The sequence below is a fragment of the Podarcis gaigeae genome (assembly GCF_964106915.1).
Source record: "Podarcis gaigeae genome assembly, chromosome: 2".
Classification (NCBI taxonomy): domain Eukaryota; kingdom Metazoa; phylum Chordata; class Lepidosauria; order Squamata; family Lacertidae; genus Podarcis; species Podarcis gaigeae.
In genome coordinates this window covers 61679577-61691781 of record NC_139679.1, presented here as the reverse complement: position 1 = coordinate 61691781, position 12205 = coordinate 61679577, and the positions used below count along the sequence as shown (strand labels likewise).

At 43.7% G+C, this 12205-nt stretch overlaps 1 protein-coding gene across 3 annotated transcripts; it reads left to right on the top strand.

The window, feature by feature from the left end:
- The first annotated feature begins 43 nt into the window (after positions 1-43).
- NME5 (NME/NM23 family member 5) lies at positions 44-11409 on the top strand. Of its 3 annotated transcripts, none has more exons than XM_083728638.1 (6): positions 44-193; positions 1208-1369; positions 4666-4871; positions 6181-6281; positions 10126-10244; positions 11143-11409. In XM_083728638.1, the coding sequence occupies exons 2-6, from the start codon at positions 1241-1243 to the stop codon at positions 11221-11223; spliced, it is 636 nt and encodes a 211-aa protein (XP_083584764.1). In that variant the 5' UTR covers positions 44-193; positions 1208-1240; the 3' UTR covers positions 11224-11409. The 3 variants fall into 3 exon arrangements, with proteins under 3 accessions (XP_083584764.1, XP_083584766.1, XP_083584765.1); XM_083728640.1 differs by lacking the exon at positions 44-193 and adding an exon at positions 201-442; XM_083728639.1 differs by lacking the exon at positions 44-193 and adding an exon at positions 201-499.
- Positions 11410-12205: the final 796 nt, after the last annotated feature.

Genomic DNA, 12205 nt, shown 5'->3' with positions numbered 1-12205 from the left:
GTCAAAGGAGAACGACGCAAACTGGCCTTGTCGGCCGCCGTAGGTGCTGGCTTTAGCTTGGGTTTCTTCCGTTGCCCGGCAACCGAGCCTGGGGTTCCTTGGGCTAATCAGTCAGCGCGTAGAGGGGACTTCTCGCGGGTCGGAGTGACGTCTGCATGAAGGAGGAGGAGGGACTCTGGGACCTCATAACGGGGTGAGATCATCCAGCTTGCTCATTTTGGCCCTCGGGGCAGGGTGACCAGAGGAGGGGCGGGTTGCAACCTTGTTCTCACAATGGACGGGTCCAGGCAGCTTGGAGGAGCAACGATGGGCGCGACGACCGCTAGGGGAAGAGGGGACAAAGGAGAGAGAGAGAGAGAGAGAGAGAGAGAGAATAAATCTTGCGTATGGTAACCAAGAAGTAGCCCCGCTCTGCCCCCAATATAGCGGGATTTATTCCCAAGTGAGCATGCATAGGATTGGGTCTGGATCTACAATGGGCAGCTTGTTATGCACAGAGGCGAGTAAGATTGCAAGTTAACTGCTGGCGACCCCTTTTTTTGCAGCTCTGTAACTCGGCAAGGGGAGCCGGGTGGTCTCTGGCTGTTAAGCAGCTGCTCACAAAACTATTAAAAGAGCGGCAGCATTGAGGCAGGAGCCCCAGACCTATTTTGCTGGGATTGAGCAGGGCTTGTTGTTGTTTAGTCGTTTAGTCGTGTCCGACTCTTCGTGACCCCATGGACCAGAGCACGCCAGGCACTTACTTCTGTCTTCCACTGCCTCCCGCAGTTTGATCAAACTCATGTTCGTAGCTTCGAGAACACTGTCCAACCATCTCGTCCTCTGCCTCCCCCTTCTCCTTGTGCCCTCAGTCTTTCCCAACATCAGGGTCTTTTCCAGGGAGTCTTTTCTTCTCATGAGGTGGCCAAAGTATTGGAGTCTCAGCTTCAGGATCTGTCCTTCCAGTGAGCACTCAGGGCTGATTTCCTTCAGAATGGATCGGTTTGATCTTCTTGCAGTCCATGGGACTCTCAAGAGTCTCCTCCAGCAGGGCTTACTTCCAAGTAAAATGCACACATAGGATTGGGTTTTGTGTTCAGACTGGTTGGTGGAGGAGAATGTAATTTTGGGAGTGCTGTAATTACCCTGAAGTGGCCAGATGAATATTAATTCACCCTCCTGGCTAGAGAGAAAAATGTAGTGGCCTTAACATATGTTATCATTTCAGTGAGAGAAGAGGACTTGGATTTTAATTGCCAAGATGCAGGCATTAATGCCCGATCCTCAGATTTATGTTGAAAGAACCCTAGCAATCATTAAACCAGATATCATCAACAAAGAAGAAGAAATAGAAGATATAATTCTCAGATCTGGATTCACCATTGTTCAGGTAACCTGAAAAGAAAGATGTTTCATGTAGTCAAGTGTAAATCAAAGTGTGTTTAAAATTAGCAAATCATATAATTACAAGGTCCTTGCCCTGATTCAAAATTATGCTTTTTATCTGCTAGTCAACCAGTCTCTATAATCTCTATAATAAACAAATAGTTTTGTGTTCAAGTAGAACATTGTATACTTAGAATATGATTTTGTTTATTTGTTTATTCATATTATGTATTTATATCTTGCCTTCTAGGATATAACCTTTGCAGGTGACTTATAAGCAACATCAGTGAAAATGTATTAATCAATAACAATGAAATATCAAAAGTCAGGATCCTTCCTGCGCAATGGTAGGCAGCCCTGCCAGCTGAAGCCAGTACGGTGGTACCTTGGTTTAAGAACAGCTTAGTTTATGAACAACTTGGATTAAGAATGCTGCAAACCCAGAAGTACTGTAGGTGTTTTGGTTTGTGAACTTTGCCTTGGAAGCAGAACATGTTCCACTTCCTGTTGAGTGTAAATTGAGTCCCCCACTGCTGTGAGAAAGCATGTCATGGTTTAAGAACACTTTGGTTTAAGAACGGACTTCCGGAATGGATTAAGTTCGTAAACCAAGGTACCACTGTACCTGGTTTTCTCCGCTGCCTCCAGAGTTTTATGGTTTCTTCAAGGCAGTGACTTAAACAAATTGTTCAGATATAACAAACAGGTTATTGGCATCAGTTCTTTTTTTTTAATACTGGATTTTCTGTAGAAATGATGAAACCAAATTAAAGGGTGTGTGTGCAAGATATGGGCTAGGACTTTGATATCACAGACATTGTTCAGATGCAGCAAAAAACGTGCATGCACCCAGCAGCAGCCATCCCACAATCAGCACCTGTCTAGAAGCAACCTTCATGCCAAATTAACATGCTTCTGTCTCACAGTACTCAAACTCAAAATAGGTGAACACCAGTTCAGACTCATTATACACCATCATTCACACACCATCATAACAAATATTTTTGTTGTTCAAATGTGTTGGCAGATGTTTGCTGTCGGCTAAGACTGCTAAAACTTAATGCTGGTTCCATAGGGGAAATACTGTATTGCAATAACAAACTAATGTTTGAAACTGGCCACTTGATGTCGCTATTGCACAGCTTAGTCTCATTTTAAGAAAAAACATGCAGTTTCAATTTTGCAAACAAGTAGTTAATCATTGTTCTTCCCAAAATATTTCTTCTTAGTATATTTCACTTGTTATACTAGCACAAAATTTGAACAGTAATATGCTTTATTACAAAGAAAACTTACCATGAGCCAAGAGAGCTGAGTTGAATTAATATGTTTGATTTGTATCAGATAATGTGAATATTGAGAATGGATTGACCCTTTCTGTAGAAAAACTGATGTTGGGAAAAACTCCAACCACAACTGCTTACAGATCCTCCTATGATATTAGATGAGACATAAGAAGCTGCTTTATGACAAGTTAGACCACTGGTCCACTTAGCTCAGAATTTTCAACACCAAGTGACAATGGTTTCAGTCATGAGTGTCTTTTTTAACCCTACCTGGAGATGCCAAGGACTGAACCTTGCACTTTCACTGCAGAAAGCAGGTGCTCTATCTTTTAGAGGAAAAATAAAGAGATCTGGGTATCGTCATTCATCAACTTGCTGGTGGCATTGGACTCCATATTTCCAAACAGGCTTACCAAATTGCCTCATATTGGCCTGATTTATACCAGCACCATGTGGCTTAGCTGCTTAGAAGTGCAACTGCGTGAAACTTGCTGCAGGATAGTTGTATGAAGTAGGTCCACAAATGCTTGAAAAAGAGAATTTGTGGTGATGTGATAAAATAGGGAAATTGCCACAACCTTGTAGGGAGCTGCTTCACAGAAATTGCTTTTCATGTGAAACAGCTTGTGTGGTTCAGGCCAAACGTAGTGAACATGAAAGGGAACCATGCAGGGATATGGCAGGGGAGAGGTGGGAATAATCCAGTCCTGTTGCCAAGGTCACCAGCACCCCATGATCAACATCAATAGTATTAAAGGCCCAAAACTGGATCATTGGTAATTCCTCCATTGAACTCCAGGTGGCGTCCATTGATCAAGATCTCAAGCACAGTTTTTTCTGCATTTTTCTTTCCTCCCTTGACTTTTGAGCCTAGGGCAGGTATCAGGCTGTGTACTGTAGAAGTAGGGAAAGCAGGGCCTTTTGCTGCCTAGAGTAAGGACAAGAAAGCATCTGTTCCCCATTTCATGTACTGGCAACTGACTGGACTGGCAGCTGAATCTTACTTTCACAATTGTGAAGGGGTAGCATCTTCCCCAGCACTTCAGGCTAGTTTAGGGGGGCCATGCAGCAGGTTGCATAGCATATGCAGCTCTGTCAGAGGGGAATGGCTTGGGGTGAGGGAGCTTAGGATGAACAGCCAGGAGGCCACTGCTTCCCCTCATGTTGCCTGAGGTGGTCTCCTCACTTGTAGGCCTGGCTGTGGAAAAGAGATTGCTGGAAATTAAAGACCAGTGCTTGCCGCCATTTGTCTGTCTTGAGAGTGCGTCTCCAGGGTTGAAATCAAGCTGCTGCATTAGCAGCATCCAAGTGACCTCCCTGGGGTGCCAGCTTGAGGTCCTGGTCTGCCCAGACAAGACCCCCCTCTCAGCCTTGCTGATGTAGTCCAAAGGAAAGCAGAGCGATATGTTTGGTATCAGCTTGGCTGCCGGAATTGCTGGAAAAAGACATACAAGGCACCATATCACCGTCTTAGAGTCTCCACCCTAGATTTCTCCCAAAGATATTGCAAAAGGCAGCAGAGGTTTAGAATCAGAGTTTTCCTTTTCCTAGATGGGCTACCTTACCAGGTAGATGAGCCCTGACCTCCCTCTACAGCATGTGCATAATCTGCCTTCTATATTGTTGTGTTAATCCCACCTGCTCAATCTGCCAGAGCCTGTCTTCACATGCAGGGGAAGTCCCTAACTCACCAAGGGTTTTTTGACCCATCAGTTGCTCTCACATGGATTAGCCAGCTAGTCGAAGCCATTTTCCATGATGTGGCAGTCGCATGTTGACAGTTTCTAGGAGCCACAGGTGAGAGCTGAGTGCAAGGTGGGGACCAAAGGTGGACAAACTATCCCAGAAGAAACATGACGTGTCCCCCATGAGAAGTACTACCCCTCTGCTAGCACCCCATAAACCCAATACTTAAGTAATAAGATATGTTAATGCTAATTGTAGTGCTTTATTATCTTGGAACAATGGTTTTAAGGAGCTATTTCTCTTCCCCTCTTTCTCTCTCTTTTTTCAGAAACGAAAGCTCCAACTAAGCCCAGAGCAGTGTAGCAACTTCTATGTTGAACAATATGGAAAAATGTTCTTTCCTAACTTAACATCTTATATGAGTTCTGGACCTTTAGTTGCGATGGTTCTCGCTCGGCATAATGGTATCTCATATTGGAAAGACCTGCTTGGGCCCTCAAATACCATAGTAGCCAGGGAAAATTTTCCTGACAGGTAAAGTACTCCATTCACAGGACTTACGAAGCACCTACCCCCAAATAGTCCAGCTGAAGTTAATGGATGTAATATTTTCAGTGTTTTAACCACTCTTTTACAAAATGGGTGTAGGGCTGTGACAGTGAAGTTCAAAATAATTCACAAGGCCAGCTTATCGCAAATTCATTTTTTAAGGTTTACAGGCAGAGCAAATCAAATTATGGGACTCCATCATGCATTGTGACCACTGACAAACTGCCAGCGCAAACACCACTACCTCCTAACCATGTTAGTTGCTGGGGCCATAGCCAGGGGAAAGCCCCAAAGCTCAGTAGATGCCACAAAGACGTGTCCATGGCATCATTAGCAATTCCACCAGCAGCCACCAATCTAAACACACCATCCAGCAGGCATGCCCGCCACATCCAACACAACTGCCTCAATAGCAACACATACACGTCTCACGTGCTTCAGCGTGACACCATAAACAAAGCACATAGCCACAACAGGATTCCAAGAGCACAGTCACCACACTCCCTGCGGCCATCCACACGCCACCATTTGTGTTTGTATCTATGCATTTGACACATGAAGGGTTTATATATCCAGGGTATATGTGCCACTGTGCATTGATTGGCCACGGTGCTCTGCTGCATCCAAGGGCACTCCCATCCTATTGTCAGCAAGGGTGGGGTTGGTTATTCCCAAATCAGGCCTGCCCATTGTTTCCACTTTGGCCAGCCTTTTCATTGGCAAAAGATCCACCTAGTTTTGGCTTTGAGTGGGGCTTTGATGGGACCAAGCACACCTCTCCCCCTGCTTGCATACCCTTTCAGGGGCATTCTGCCAGGCAATTTGGCAACAGATGTAACCTCTGCCCATTGGGATGTCTGTACCAGGCAAATGGTTTTCTACTGGCAGAGGGAGGGGGTATTCTACAGGCATGGCTCCCCTCCATCAAGAACCTTGGTTCTATCGTATCCCAGCTGCCTCTCGACTTCCAGATCAAACATATTTAGCAAATTCAAGTCCAGGCATGTAAGGCCTAGATACAGTCAGCCCAACCAGTCTGTGCCACCTATACTTCTTCAGTTTAGGACACATCTATAGGTTGATTGCTCTTGGAGAAAGGAGCAGAGTAATAATGGAGTGAAGTAGGAGAGGCAACCTTTATGTTATATACGTGACTTATTATTTTTATGCACATTTTTTTCAATTTAATAGACCAAGTTATTTTGTATATTAAAAAACCCAATTAAACATGTTAATTAGAAGTTTAATATTATATCAGTGACTGAATATATTAACACGTCTCTATGGTTTGTAGTTTAAGAGCAATTTATGGGACAGATGATCTAAGGAATGGACTTCATGGCAGTACCAGCTTTTCCTCAGCTGAAAGAGAGATCCGGTTCATGTTTCCTGAAGGTACCTAATTATTGCCATCTAGAATTAGCATTATGTAGAGGAAAACCATCCGTTCTCTCCCTCCCTCCACACCTGCCTCATTCAAATATAGTCTACCTTTTAGCGCAGCTTGTTTCTCCCTCTGCACTGGTATGAGGACAGAGCTGGGATGGCGGTTTCACTCTTAGCGGTATATTGCTGGTGAAACAGCCACTGCTACAGCTTGTCTTTCCCTCAGGGCGCTGGTGGCAGAGGGACTCAGGAGCAGCAGTGCTTTCACTCACAATATACTGGTGAGTGAAGCTGCCATCGCATTCTGCCCCTCATACCAGTCCCAGGCGATGTATCAATACATTGCCCAGGCCTAGCCACCAGTCAGGAGTGATGGAACCTGGAGTCCCACAGGGCCACAAGTTCCCCATTCCTTTGCAAAGCCATACTGCAAAATGATGTGCCTTGCTGAGTATGTGTGTCTGCCTGGGGTTTTTTGTAAGCAAGCAAAGAATTATATTTGACCTTTTGTGGAAGAAGTAGCCAACATGTTGCTGAACTACACCTCCCATCATTCTTGACCTTTTGTCATGCTGGCTGGGGTTGATGGGAGTTGAAGTCCAACAACATCTGGAAGCCCTATATTGGCTTTGTCGGCTTTACAGCTTCAGATGCAAGCATTTTGGTAATTTCTGAGCTTTTCAAATCTGGTACGGTTTGTGTATGTCAGACAATATTTATGATTCAAGCATTTTTAAAAGATGTCCCATAGAATAGTAGAAGTCTTTCATGTGGCTGGCGCTAGCAACTCCCCTGGAGATAAAATACGTTTTCTCTTATAAATTGGATAGATTATATGTTAATCCTTCCCTTTGATACAAGTTCCAAAGTAGATAACCCCAATCAGCTTTGTCCTGTATCAACAGTGTGCTGAAGAATCAGCCCCTATGACTCCTTTAGCCTTAAGGTCTTTTAATAAGATAAACCAATCTAGGGTTTATCCATGTGCTGTGTTCATGCTACCTGAAGCTTTGCAGTTTTTGTTTAGATGAATGTTAACAACCAGATTTTCAGTTATTTTCACATTCAACAGGAAAACTATATTGAGGTTCTTGAAATGGCAGGATAGTGAGGAACTTCTCAGCCACAGTGCCTCGGTCTTGCCAGGATTCAGGCTCAGCTTATTTTTCCTCATCCATTTCACCACTGTAATCAGGCAATGGCCCAGGGCCTGCAAGGCCTTTCCTGATTAAGATATTATGGAGAAATAGAGCTAAATGTCATCATCATACTGATGACACCTTGCCCCCAAACTCCCAATGACCGCTCCCAATGGCTTCATGTAAATAATAAATGGCACTGGAGATAAGATAAACAGTAGAAAATGGAGCTCTCAAGGATTGGTATGGGGAACTGTGTTGTTATTTTATTCATAAACAAACTAGAGTTAGAGGTGAGCAGCAAGGTGCCAAGTTTGCTGATGATACCAAATTGTTTGGCATGGTTAAAACAGAAAACCATCAAGAAGCACTGCAAAAGGAACTCTGCAAACTGAGTGAATGTGTGGTAAATTGCAATTCAATGTAAACAAGTGATGCATATGGGGGGGGGATTAATACAGTAAAGGTAAAGGTAAAGGTACCCCTGCCCGTACGGGCCAGTCTTGACAGACTCTGGGGTTGTGCGCCCATCTCACTCAAGAGGCCAGGGGCCAGCGCTGTCCGGAGACACTTCCAGGTCACGTGGCCAGCGTGACAAAGCTGCATCTGGCGAGCCAGAGCTGCACACGGAAACGCCGTTTACCTTCCCGCTGGTAAGCGGTCCCTATTTATCTACTTGCACCCGGAGGTGCTTTCGAACTGCTAGGTTGGCAGGCGCTGGGACCGAGCAGCGGGAGCGCACCCCACCGCAGGGATTCGAACCGCCGACCTTTCAATCGGCAAGTCCTAGGCACTGAGGCTTTAACCCACAGCGCCACCTGCGTCCCCATTAATACAGTACCACATATAAATCATGGGGTCAGAAATGGTGGTGACTGACCAGGAGTGAGACCTTGGGAGTCATAGTGGATAGCTGAATTAAGATGTTGACCCAATGTGCATAGGAATATTAGAAAAGGGACTGAAAATAAAACTGCCTGTATGATAAAGCCATCATACAAATCTGTGGTATGATCACATCTGTACACTTCTAGTTGCCTTACCTCGAAAAGGATGCCATAGAACTGGAAAGGCTTCAGAAAGGGGCAGACAATTCAACAGCCTGGAAAGCTTACAACATTTGAGGATTTAATGAGTTTAGTAAAAGGGTGGAACATGACAGAGGTGCATGGGATTATATGCGGTGTGGAGAAAGTAGATGGAGAGAATTTGGGGTCCTCCAACAAAACAATGTTGAAAGATTCATGATAGATGAAATAAAGTGCTTCACACAGTACATAGTTAAACTATGGAATTCTCCCACAAGATGAAGCAGTGGCCACGAGCTTGGACAGCTCTCAAAAGATTAGACAAATTCACAGAGGTTAAAGTGATCAATGTCTACTAACCATGATGGCTATTGTCCTCCACTGTTGAAAGCAGTATGCCTCCAGTTTCTGGGGGTCACAAGGGAAGAGAATACGCTCACACTCAGGTCCTGCTGTGAGCTCCCATGGACATCTGGATGGCAGTTGTGAGAACAGGATGCTAGACTTTGGTCTGATCCAGCAGGGCTCTTAGGATGGGCTCTTCTAATTCAGACATTACACTCCATAAGTATGAGGTCTACTTCCAGTCTTGTTATCTGAACAGAGTCTGGGGGCAGGGGAACATAATCTGAACCATTTGAAAGATCTCATATAGCCAGTGAGTACTAACTACTCCATAGTTAAAGCCATGGTTTTCCCAGTAGTGATGTATGGAAATGAGAGCTGGACCATAAAGAAGGCTGATCGCCGAAGAATTGATGCTTTTGAATTATGGTGGTGGAGGAGACTCTTGAGAGTCCCATGGACTGCAAGAAGATCAAACCTCTCCATTCTGAAGGAAATCAGCCCTGAGTGCTCACTGGAAGGACAGACCCTGAAGCTGAGGCTCCAATACTTTGGCCACCTCATGAGAAGAGATGACTCCCTGGAGAAGACCCTGATGTTGGGAAAGATGGAGGGCACAAGGAGAAGGTGACAACAGAGGACAAGATGGTTGGACAGTGTTCTCGAAGCTACAAACATGAGTCTGACCAAACTGCGGGAGGCAGTGGAAGACAGGAGTGCCTGGCGTGCTCTGGTCCATGGGGTCACGAAGAGTTGGACACGACTAAACAACTAAACAACAACAACAACTAACTACACATTTATCATGTTAGAAACTGACCATCTGGAAATGCCTTTGTTCATTATCTAATGAATTAGAGGTGGCTTAGGATACCTTTCCCCACCACTATCCCAAGGTCAGCTGTTATTATTTGTTTCTGTAGAACAACTTCATTATGTGATGAGCCAATGAATTCAGTAAAGTTTCGTGCTGAATGACATTGGGAGCAACACACTGTATCTGTTCTCTGCATTGTTTTGTGAGACATAAAATAGCTCAATTGCTAATAACTATAGAGAACAAGCATAAAATAGGTTCAACATTTGAAGGTAATAGATTATATATTTTTATATCTGTGGGAGGAATTCAACATTGTGCTAAGTCGATCAGCACAAGCGTTTCTCCTTTCCTGGTGAAGTGATCTGCCCCCTCTGTTCCAGAGCCACTTTGTGGAGCAGGGAAAGAAGGAAGAAGTCTTCTTGTGCTAGCAGAAGTGCTTGCCACAGGTTTCCACTAGCAGGGCTCTTTAGCTGAATCTTGTTCAATATGTTGGCAGTAAAATATGTAATTCCTTTTCCTAGTGATTATTGAACCAATCCCAGTTGGGCAAGCTGCTAAGGATTACCTGAGCCTTTATGTCACCCCCACCCTGCTGAAAGGACTTACGGAACTGTGCAAGAGGAAACCAGCAGATCCTTTTGTATGTATCACAATGACTGCCACTATCATGCCTAGAACACAATTGATGGCCTCAGGTTGGTGTGGGGGGACCTAATTCCACCCCCGCTGCCTATGAGGAGCCGGTCCTTGTGGTATCAATAATAATAATAATAATAATAATAATAATAATAATAATTTATCATTTATACCCCGCCCATCTGGCTGAGTTTCCCCAGCCACTCTGGGCGGCTCCCAATCAGTGTTAAAAACAGTACAGCATTACATATTAAAAACATCCCTGAACAGGGCTGCCTTAAGATGTCTTCTGAATGTCAGGTAATTCTTTATCTCTTTGACATCTGATGGGAGGGCGTTCCACAGGGCGGGCGCCACTACCGAGAAGGCCCTCTGTCTGGTTCCCTGTAGCCTCACTTCTCGCAATGAGGGAACCGCCAGAAGGCCCTCGGCGCTGGATCTCAGTGTCCGGGCTGAACGATGGGGGTGGAGACACTCCTTCAAGAATGGGAATGCAAAAGAAAAATTGACAGCAGATAAGAGCAGTACTTCTCTATCTGCATATTTAATCTGGATCCATTAAGCCAGAATACCCATGATGAATTATTCTTTGCATGTAAGGAGCAGTCTAGACTGCCTGCCTCCTTCCTCAACTCCTCAGACAAACAGGTTCATTTAAAAAAAAACAACCCCAAAGGTGAGAATCATTGAAAGCAAAGTGTATTGGTTTTAAGAAGCGCTCTCCTTTTAAGAATCAGTTGAGGAAATGGGAATTATTTAGGAAAACTGGGTAAATTGGGTTCATTCTGAGTGACATTCGATATGCAGAGATGTAGGATTTGAATTCTTCCAATCAGCAAATCTTTTGTTCATATGGAAATGAAATTGAAGATAACCTGTTTCTTCATTTTTTTCTTCTATAGACATGGCTGGCTGATTGGCTAATTGAACATAATCCCAACACACCTAAATTGCGACATAATGTGATTATAGAGGAACCTTAAGGAGGAAAAGTCAATTGCAAGATGTTGAAACTCTTGAGAGACTGTCAGTTAAAAACATAATTATTTAGATTTTGCCGACTACTGTCTTTTGCATTTCTTATTAATAGTAACATGAAATAGTTTGAAAATAGTATATAAATAAATCTATATTTGGAACTTGAATAAAGAACCATTTGTAGCAAACAATGGATGTCAAATAATGTAAGAGTTGGGTTAAAGTAAATTACCTACAATTGCTTTTGGGTTTTTGATCAGCTGAGAGGTGGCTTCTTTTCATTTATACTGCTATTAACCAGTTCTTGTTTCAATTTGTACAGCTGTTTGCAGATGTTACACTTGACCAACAATTTGTGCAATAACATCTTGAGTCTCAGTGTTTATTCAAAGTCAAATGTGTTTATTCAAAGAAATAACAGAGCAGAGCTACTGCCCACCCCATGCCCAATTTGTTGTTTTCCTCAAGGCATATGGTTGGCCACTGTGGCAAACAGGAGACTGTCCTAGATGGGCCCTTGATTGGACCCAGGAGAGCTCTTTCCAACCAAAGTAGTTCCTCTGTTTAATTTTAGTCTGTGGTGACCTGCAAAAATCTAGAATTGTAAAACTTCAGGAATGACAACAATGGAAGATTCAATCAATTTTCTGTAACACAAAAAAAGAACTATTCTAAAGATTTGAGCACATAGCTGCTGTTTATACACTTGCTTTAAAACAAATTATGTATATATCACAATATATTCAAGCCTCCTACACTAACTGTGCAGTAGGCCTTGCACACAAACACTCTAATGACTATTTCCAACTGAAGTTTCTTATATATTTACACCCATCTAAAATATATGGGTTAAATCCAATTGTGCCCTTATACTCCCAGATCCAGGAAGACACCTTTGCTAATGAAATGGGGAGGTTGGTGATTTTTCTTCAATTCCTCCTCCCCAATGAAGCCACCTGTGTCATCTTTATTTCTTTTTGGGACATC